The 9,751-nt window shown below is 51.1% G+C and overlaps 4 protein-coding genes across 4 annotated transcripts; all 4 read left to right on the top strand.

Annotated features, from left to right (window-relative positions):
- Window positions 1-1,270: 1,270 nt before the first annotated feature.
- On the top strand, window positions 1,271-1,663 carry UREG_07704 (uncharacterized protein; the record flags this gene model as incomplete). The annotated part of the gene is made up of 1 exon (XM_002582885.1): window positions 1,271-1,663. One exon carries the CDS (start codon window positions 1,271-1,273, stop codon window positions 1,661-1,663), a length of 393 nt encoding a protein of 130 aa, XP_002582931.1.
- Window positions 1,664-3,332: 1,669 nt separating this feature from the next.
- UREG_07703 (cobalt uptake protein COT1) lies at window positions 3,333-5,103 on the top strand (the record flags this gene model as incomplete). Its single annotated transcript, XM_002582884.1, has 3 exons — window positions 3,333-3,411; window positions 3,471-3,517; window positions 3,718-5,103. 3 exons carry the CDS (start codon window positions 3,333-3,335, stop codon window positions 5,101-5,103), a joined length of 1,512 nt encoding a protein of 503 aa, XP_002582930.1.
- A 629-nt stretch (window positions 5,104-5,732) lies between these two features.
- Window positions 5,733-7,886, top strand: UREG_07702 (uncharacterized protein; the record flags this gene model as incomplete). Its single annotated transcript, XM_002582883.1, has 2 exons — window positions 5,733-6,002; window positions 6,099-7,886. The coding sequence occupies 2 exons, from the start codon at window positions 5,733-5,735 to the stop codon at window positions 7,884-7,886; spliced, it is 2,058 nt and encodes a 685-aa protein (XP_002582929.1).
- A 751-nt stretch (window positions 7,887-8,637) lies between these two features.
- UREG_07701 (uncharacterized protein) lies at window positions 8,638-8,841 on the top strand (the record flags this gene model as incomplete). The annotated part of the gene is made up of 1 exon (XM_002582882.1): window positions 8,638-8,841. The coding sequence occupies one exon, from the start codon at window positions 8,638-8,640 to the stop codon at window positions 8,839-8,841; it is 204 nt and encodes a 67-aa protein (XP_002582928.1).
- Window positions 8,842-9,751: the final 910 nt, after the last annotated feature.

Genomic DNA, 9,751 nt, shown 5'->3' with positions numbered 1-9,751 from the left:
CTCGATTTTCGCGGTCCCAAGATCTCTCCAAAACGACGGCGTATGAGTCCCCGGACAGACAGCCAGGCTGGGTCAATCGAGATACGAAGAGAACTGGATACGAGGAAGCAGTTCTGGGTACATACAAAGCAATGTGAGTATTCATAGCCCTAGTGCCGCCAGCGGTGAGATGGCGTTGAGTGTCTTGTGGTTGCACAGGCTGCATGTAGTTGATGTAGCGCCCCTTTTGACTGTCTTCCAGTCTTCGCAGTGCTGATGGAAGACATTGTGGGGCCGACTCGGCAAAAGACCCGAGACTGGATATTCAATATCACCATTTGGTCGTGATCTCGTTATTCGCCGATTGGGCCGATATGTCCCCGACAGCATTTCCAGCACACAGGCTGATGAGGGACGACAGACGTGATATCAGCGATCAATGCCTGCAGATCTAAGATATCACCCTGGACACGCTCCGGCCAGTGTCATCGCTGGCGTCATTCGCACAGGGATCGCTGCGTATCCTTGAATTTTCCCGACGCCAGGAAGAGTTCATCGGCGAGACGTCACGCAGCATGATCCCCGTTGATGATCCCCAAGCTTCACGCCAAGGCAGATTAAACTCGTTTGTTTCTTTTTTCTTGAAAGGAAAACATTGAAATGTCTTTCCTTGGGACTGCTGTTCTCACGATAAGGAAGAGCAAATCGCAGAAGAGAAAACACCTCAGAGAACGCAGCATGTCGATTTCCATTCGCCCACTCTGTTTAAAAAAAGGACATCCTCGCGGTGCATCGCCTGATGGTCCCCGGTCTATTTGCCCTAGAATTCGCCGTTGGCTGCCCCCTGGGCCCCTGGGTCTAGATTGCTTTGTAAACCTTGGGATGCGACTAACGAGCAGAAGCTGGAAAACTTGGGTGCGCCCAAAAAAAAAAAAGTATGGAGACGGGCAAATCCGCAGAATTGCTGTCAAATTTGTGGTGAATTCCGGGGCCCGTTATCCCCCGTTCAAGTACATATATACCCGAGGCTACCTCCAGTAGATAGTCCCTTCGCTCTCCTTCGCAGCGTGGCATATACCTGTTCATGTCCGTAACTTCTCGTCGATCGCAAGTCGCCTTGTGGGAATCCATCTGATAGTAAGGGGCAGCCATTAGCGTGTTGGAAACTCATTATAATTAAAATATTTCCTGCACTCGCCACTCTTTGCTCACTTGTCCCGCGCTGCTCGCCTTTATCTCAAAACCGAAGTCCCCCTACTATTCCTTGTGAAATGAGCTGGACACACGCTCCATGGAGGATCCCGCTGGTGGCCATGCTGGGAAGCATCCGCAACATCCCCAGCCTGTGCTCGTCGCCTCTGCATCGCTAAGGGCCAGGTCTCGCGTCTCCAGCCCCGAACGACGCTCTCCCACGCCGGGAACAGTCACGCCAGACTACCTGCAGGATGCGCACGAATTGCCGGAGATCCACGAGATTCCAACGCACGTACAACGCAGCTCGTCACCGTCGACAATCTCTTCGGGGTCAATTCGAATTGTAACACGCCGGTCGACGCGAAGTAGCCAGGTCACCAGGAGCAGCCGCGAGCCCACTGGTCGGTTTCGGCATTTCATAAAGTTCTGGAGGCGCAATGTGGTTCTGTCGGTTTCGCAGAATCAGAACCGTGATCATTATGGTAAGTAGAGGATATTTCCAATCGTTGTCCGTGGGATCTAAATATGGATGGACTATAAAGCCTGGTTTATATAACGGTGTTGCATTACTTTTTTTTTTCTTTTTGAATTTTTGTTTCTATGGATTCACAGCAGCATCTCTTATGCATGATGCTCTTTGAGCTGCCACAGCAGCGTCAACATTGCGTGATTGGTGCTGCGGTAGCACCTGTACGAGTTCCAGATCCCCCTTCAGCTACGCCGTGTCGTGATGCAGGGTGTCTCGACTGTTTGCTTTTCGGACAGGCAAAATCCCAATTTCATCTCAAACCAATGCTAATCCCAGCCAAACAGCTCTGGAACGAACCTACCTGGCCCACATGAGAACCTCTCTCGCCTTCTCTCTTCTGGGTGTCCTCATCGCCCAGCTTTTCAGTCTCCAGCACACGCAGATCCATAATCCATCTTTTGGGTTCTACAAAGTCGGCCGGCCGCTATCCTGCGTCTGCCAGGGTTTCGCCATGGTAATCGCCTTGTTTGGCGCTTTTCGATTTCTACGGCAGCAATCTGCGCTGTCAAGGGGTAAAATACATGCCGGGGGGTGGGAGGTGATGGTGGTAGCTCTTTTAGCCGCAGCGGTATGCTTCCCGTCCCGTCTCTCCTGCGTATCTTTCGCTAATAGTGTCCTCGAGATTGTCCTCACTTTGTTGATACTTGTCATCCTGATCAGCGTTAAAAGGGACAACTTTTCGTGATTCACAATTAGGTCGTTTTCCAATGTTTTTTTTTCTTCTCAGCGCGCCAAACGATATCCCCTGGAGTTTTGTTGGCGTTGGGTCTCAAAAAAGCGGTCTGCGGTGTTTTGATAGGGATACCACTTGCATCTGGTGTGACGGTTTCACTGCTGGCGTCCTTCAAGAGGCTGAATCTTCGCTGTCAAATATTTATCTAGCTTGTCCTCTGTATACAAACAATAATGGAGTTTTCAAGAGTGCTCTCACCCCTCTTTCGGATGTAAACCGATGGCATCAAGCCCAGCGGTTCATGATGCGGGAGCTGCCAGGGTAGCTTCGCCCAATCGACTGTCCTGATCCGCAGGGTGTTATGCACTGGTTGGCCAGGGCCCTGGCTTGAGAAACACCTTATGAAACCCTCCAGGTCTAGATTGCAGCGTCCGGCCTTTGCGCGTCACACCACGCGAAGGCAGTCTTTTGCGAACGGTAGCCATGGGAGCATGCCGGACAAAGATCTTGAATGAACAACTTGCGGATCAAAGAGGCTGAACAGTGTGAGATGCCTGCCGCTGACTCATCTGATCCGCAGCAGGGATTCCGCTTCTCTTCTTTTCGCCACGCCGCGTTCGAGCTCCGTGATCGAGAAAGCAACTTCTCTTTTATCATTACGTCGGCTTGCTCAACCTCGCCATGGCAAACCTTTCAACCTGGCATTTGACACTCGCTTCACGCACCCTTCGGTAGAAGTGAAATCACATTGTGAACACACCCACACTGGACCGCTCCTCCCATCCCCTGCACCCCTTGCTGCAGCCACCCGCCTAACAAATGAGCCGGCCTCCGACGATTCCTTAAGAGCAACGGCCTGACCCCGACTCGTCTTGGTTACTACTTCAATCCTCCCCTCTTTTCGTTTTCCCGCTTTCGCTCTTGGTTATCGTTGCCTTTTAGCCGGTAGCTGCCGTCATGGGCTTGTCAAAATCGCAACGGATTATCATCTTGCTAGCCATTGACAGTGTATTCTTCTTGATCGAACTGACTGTCGGTGGGTAGCAGCAATATTTGATTGAGGCTAGATCTGGGTCGTTGACAACGATGGTGTAGGCTATGCGGTCCATTCGCTGGCGCTAGTGGCAGACTCGTTCCATATGGTATGTTGGTCGGTACGGGCACTCGGTATTGGGTCGTGCTAACGTTCAACTACGTTCTCAAATAGCTGAACGATGTCTTGTCGCTATGTGTTGGTTTGTGGGCAGTCAAGGTCGCAAACGAAAAAACTACTTCCAAGTCGTATACCTACGGGGTTGGTCCAAGAGTCCGCGATTTCTATACGGAGACTGATGTGTGATAGTGGCAACGCGCCGAGACCCTCGGAGCACTCGTCAACGGAGTGTTCCTCGTCGCGTTATGTTTGTCCATCTTTCTCGAAGCTACTCAACGCCTTTTCGAACCCCAAGAAGTCAAAAGCCCGAAACTTGTCCTGATTGTCGGCTGCTTTGGCCTTCTTTCCAATATAGTAGGGTTGTTGCTGTTCCATGACCATTCCCATGGACATGGTGGTCATGCGCCTGTTGAAGGATCAGTCGAGTCTGCAGAACAGGGCTTTGCCACCCAGCAGGATGCAGATACAGCTACCATATCCGATCCACGAGGTACTGTTGCTAGCGTGATGCCGCAGAATGCTATCGATGCCTGCGAAACAGATGGATCAGCCAGCACCATTAGACCAGCCGCGCCAGGGAGTCCAGTAACCGTCAGGAGGGTTTGGACTCCAGACGATCGTATTCGGGGGCGCCATCACAGCACCCATCGGCTTAGTATTTCCGGTCTAAATTCACGGGACGCAGGTAGTATCCAGGGCCATCCGGCTAGTTTGCGTCAGGACATTATCCAAGCAAGCAAATTTGATGATTCGGAGTCGGACGATGATAATGAGGATGCAACTGCGCAAGGCCGTATTTCAGAACGTTCCAGATTACTCAAGCAGAGTAATGAGACAACCCCATATGACAGTGCTGCGGAAATACGCAGCCGTCGTTCCAAAGAGGACTTGCATGTTGCGCATAACCATGCCAAACCAAAATTCTCTGACAAGAAGGCCGGCCACGGACACGGCCATTCCCACGGTGACTTGAACATGCGAGGTGTCTTCCTGCATGTGATGGGCGACGCACTAGGCAACATTGGCGTCATTGCCTCAGCGTTGATTATCTGGCTCACCAGCTATTCTTGGAGGTTCTATGTTGACCCTGGAATCTCGCTTTTTATCACCGTGATTATTCTCTGGTCAGCGATCCCGCTTTGCAAAGCAGCCTCACGGATTTTGTTACAAGCCGTCCCCGCCGGACTGAGCATTGATCACATCATTGAAGATGTTGAATCACTCCCAGGCGTTATCAGCTGTCACCATTTACATGTATGGCAACTTAGTGACACTAAGTTGGTGTCATCGTTGCATATCCAAGTAAGCCACGATATCAAGGGAGAAGGCTCAGACCGGTACATGGCCCTGGCCAGAGACGTGCGCAAGTGCCTGCATGCATACGGCATCCACTCATCTACTATTCAACCCGAGTTTTATCCAGACAGCGATGACGACGCTGCGACGGGGACTTCTTTCCCTATCAATGGCACCGGGCCGAATACGCCTCCAGGAACTGCGCCGAACGTCGATGGCCCTGCTTGTCTGCTTGAATGTGGAAACGAATGCGCTGCGGGCCGGCAATGTTGTGATTGATCGATCGAAAAAGGCCCGCTTAATTTCGGTTCTTCTCCGCTTTTGTGTCAACATTCTTAGTTGCTAGATAGTTCTCATCTAGTTATTTATAGCATCTGTTTCACCCTAAAAGGAGTTTATTCCGGTAGGCCCTTCGATATATTTGTAATCTTTAGAGTCCATGCGTCTGGTTTGGATGGCAGGCAGGTGGATTATATATGTAGAATTCCCAACATAACGAAGTGCATCCCCTATCCTGTTGCTCAATGTCTGTTCCTGCATCCTTGCACCGGATCTTCGACCAACCTTAAAAAGCATCTCGCCACGTGACTCAGTTGGCCGCAATCTCGATCTACCTAGACGGACGACACTCGTCAAATTCGCCGCAAGAGAACGCAAATATATACACCATCTGCAACAGGTTGCAGAACCAACATACGCCACACACAATGGGCCAATAATACATAGTCAAGACAGACTACTTTTATCCCTACCTAGGGGCCAACGACCTGCCCCTCCGTTCCCTCGAAAACTCCTCGATGCTCGTTTCCGGGGCGTGAAACAAGCAAGGGAAACGCCCTTTCTGCATGGCCTCGATATTTGGTGCGCCCCAGTCCTATCGGGATCACTTCGTGGAACCTCCCGGCATCATGGAGCGGGCGTGCGCTGTACTGCTGTTTGTCCTCAGACCTGTGGTTGCGGCGCTGCGGGCCAAGGGGGGGTCGATCGCTACAAGGTACGCGATAGAGAGGAGGAGGAGTCGACATCGACGCCATGGGAGGCTCAGGGCGGTTTTGCGGATGGTGGTTTCTTTACAGAACGTGTTGATTGGGTTATGGATAATGACGTTGTGGTGGGGCGAGAGGAAGGTATTCAGAGATGCGGTTGAGGAGTGTGCGTGGTCTGAATGGGAGAAATGGGTGAGTGGTGGTGATTTCATCTGGTTGCATGTGCCAGTGGAGAGATGTTTGTCGAATGTACTTTTGTTAACGATTGTCTGTGTGCTGTTCGTCTAGCCCAAGGACGCCGTTCCGCATCATACTTTGCTTATAGCCGATCCTCAACTCGTCGATGCACATACCTACCCTGGCCGGCCATGGCCGTTGTCTTCCTTGACTGTATATATGACCGACCTTTATCTATTCAGAACGCACGCTTTGCTTCAAAAGAAGCTCCGTCCCGATAGTACATTTTTCCTTGGGGATCTATTCGACGGCGGAAGGGAGTGGGCTACTGAAACTAGCTCAAGCCCTGATGAGAGGTATAAATCATATGGAAATGATGTATGGATGAAAGAGTACGGTCGATTTTCACGGATATACTTTGACACGTTCAAATTGGGCGGTACTGCCTCGCCGGCGAGTCCGAGAGGTAGGAAGATAATCGCTAGTTTACCCGGTAACCATGATCTGGGATTTGGAAATGGGATCCAACTACCTGTTCTTCAACGATTTCGGGCATATTTTGGCGAAGGGAATAGGGTCGACATCGTTGGAAATCACACCTTTGCCTCTGTTGACTCCGTGTCCTTGAGTGCAATGGACCAGGCAGGCCCTGCCGCTGCAAGTTCAAGCGGAAGCGATCCGCATTCTGATGCATTTGGTTCTGCCGCCGGAGGCTCGGGTGGAGGCCATCTGTACTCCGAGGAAGTATGGAAACCGACAGAGACATTCTTGAACGACTTCCGGACATTGAGGTCAAAAGCTATCAGGGAAGAACTGTTGTCCATGAACGGAGAGCCAGAGAAATATCTGTCTCCCCATACCGTTGTTGACGCTACTGTACCCACAAAACCCACAGTGCTGCCCGCCACTTCTGACGCGGACTTTCCGACCGTTGTTCTCACCCATGTGCCTCTATTTCGAGAAGCGGGCACACCTTGCGGTCCGCTTCGCGAGCACTGGCCGCCTTCGGGTACAGACCCACCCCCGGAAAAGGACGAGCGAAATGCTATCAGAATCGGCTCTGGGTATCAATATCAAAACGTACTGACGCCAACCATTTCTAACGATATCATGAACAAGACTGGGCCAGTGGTCCAGATCTATTCAGGGGATGACCATGATTACTGCGAAATTACCCATCGGGAGTTTAGCGACGCTCCGAAGGAGATTACAGTGAAGAGCACGTCTTTTGCGATGAGCGTGCGCAAGCCTGGGGTCCAACTGGCAAGTTTATGGAATCCAATCGACCCACAGACGGGGAGGGCTCTCAAGTTGGCAACTTCTCCAACGATCCAGAACCACCTTTGCCTCTTGCCTGACCAACTCTCTGTCTTCATCTACTATGCCTACGTGATCATTTTTACTTTGCTCGCCCTTTCCATCCATGCCGTGGCCCTTACATTCCGCACCCCTGATGTCTTCGAATCTGCACTACCAGTCCTCCCGCTAACACACCGCTTCGTGGATCACGTTCCCTCCTCTTCGACATCGAGCACATCCACATCCGCCTCGTCACTCGCTAACGGCGAGAATCGATTTGGCAATCGCTGCGGAAACTCCATAAACTCCCGGACAGCATCCCCGTCAAACGACGGAACACGACCCGCCAAGTATGTTCACTTTGGTGGGGTAGCTGGACTAGATGAAGTACCAAGACGTTCCCGACAAGACGATTGGGATGGTTCGTATACGCCGAAAGAGAAGCCATGGCCCGGTATCAAAAATGCCATTGGCAAAGAGATGACTAGGGGTGGATTCCGTTGGACGTTCTTCGTGTTTCGAACCCATTTCCTTCCGCCATTCGGTTGGGTTGCTGGCATCTCGCTTGCCTGGTATTTTTGGCTGCTTTGGACTTGGTGAATGTTCTAGACAAGGTTATCAATTCCGCCTTCCGCTTTAGTTTCCTCATATGTATTATTTCATGGGTTGCATCACGATTTCCCCGCCGCTTCCGTCAGTCGAATGTTCTATTTCTTCTAGCTTGTTGTGGGATAGCCGGACGCTATTCGTGTTTGTGTGCTGTTTGGTCCCCAGCATTCGGAGTTTGGGATAATGAATTTCAATGTTGGAGCGGCTGAGGCTGCAGGGTTCCTGTTGACCTTTCAAATGCGACTGGGACGGGGTTGTCAATGCAAAGGATCAAGCTACTCCAGATCTTTCCTAACATCTCTTTCTTCGAGTCTTGGTCTTTTCAAACAATTGGACAATGCTAGTTAGGCTCCTCGTGTGCGATTCACACGCTACGATGGAAGTCGTTGTTAGTTTGGCAGGTTTTGATATTCCGCACTTCCGCAACAGAAACCGAACGAGCCGGCTGTACATCAGCCTCACCTGGTAAAGGGGGATGACTGCTATGTCTGCAAGGGGTTGGTCGACACCGTAACCGTTGGTCTCAGTCGAGAATGCCTCCGCGGATTGTCCAACTCCAGCCACTCAAACAGACGCGTTCTGCAAAGGCGATCGATCTGTGAGAATCATGAAGAAATTCCCAAGTAATATGAAAGTGCAGGCCATTCCCTGCAGAATCTTGAGCCCGGATGCCATCTCACCCGTAATAAGCGTCATACGAATGGCCATGCATTGCTGGGGACCGGGCCGGTTCCGAATCGACATGGACGTCAAGCTGGCTTGTAAGCCTCATCTGGTTGGACAGGTGTTTGATCTCCACCGTGATACGATCATGGTTCCTGCCCGTGGTGCTGCTATTTCGGCTCACATGGTGATCGGAAAATTAAGTGCGGTGCATGGCTTGACGCATCACCCGTGGCCGAGCTTCAAAATCCAGATGCGATACGGGGTGAAGATGAACAAGTGATTTCTGACCAACTCTCGGCCATGCCATGACAAGGACCAGGATTTCGGCCAGGGCGGAGCGGATTGGTTCCAGCGACATCTCAAAATCTCCGATGCAGCATCCAGAACTGTTTCGACACCTCCACAAATGAAACAAACAGATATTTTAGTGTAGATGAACAAGAGAAGACAGAGTGGCTGTGGAATGAGTACGAGATATGTTAGCAGCTTTCGCGCTCCCCCCTTGCAATAATGAAGATTTAACAAGAAACTCATCCTTGAGCTTTCGACTAGCGCCTTGGATCGACCGACTAACTAAAGTCCTTGTTGAAGGCTTGCAGTGGAGTCAAAGGCCCAAAGAAAGCTGTCCCCGTCCTTTGCTTGGTATGGGAACTTCGGCTATGAGACTAGGGGGATGACATCCGAGCTGCAGCTCCCTGGCCCTGAGCTCTCGCGCACGCGATTAAATTCTCCGAGCCCACTTTTCGCTTAACGTCAACTCTCGAGACTTCAAGTCGACTGTCACTTTCAAAAATCAACAATCATGTTGTTTACTCTCTTGATACATCTCCAACAAAGAAGCCTTGCCATTGCACCAAATAGTCGCGAGCCTAAAAAAAGAAGACGCGCTAGGGAACGCCTTTCCCCGGCAGAGCGTTCTTTGGATCAATCACACCGATTTTTCTGCTTCGAGCTAGTCATCACAGCGGCTTGAGCAATAATGGGCTGACATCCGTGAACTGCTTATTGCAGGGGAATGCACCAATAATACAATGAGTAAGACCCCATGCTAAATACGGGGATGGTTTCTCATCCTTTGGAGCAACGGCCAACCGTTTTGGGGAAGACTTTATCGGCGAAGGTGTTGGTTGGTCGAGTACTTTGCAGAGAACCCGTGTTACTCGGGCGCTATAGGCCGTATCCGCAGTTGG

This window comes from Uncinocarpus reesii, genomic scaffold (genome assembly GCF_000003515.1).
Source record: "Uncinocarpus reesii 1704 scaffold_5 genomic scaffold, whole genome shotgun sequence".
NCBI classification, from domain to species: Eukaryota; Fungi; Ascomycota; class Eurotiomycetes; order Onygenales; family Onygenaceae; genus Uncinocarpus; species Uncinocarpus reesii.
Note: the sequence above shows the minus strand (reverse complement) of the source record. Positions and strands in the feature narration are given on the sequence as shown.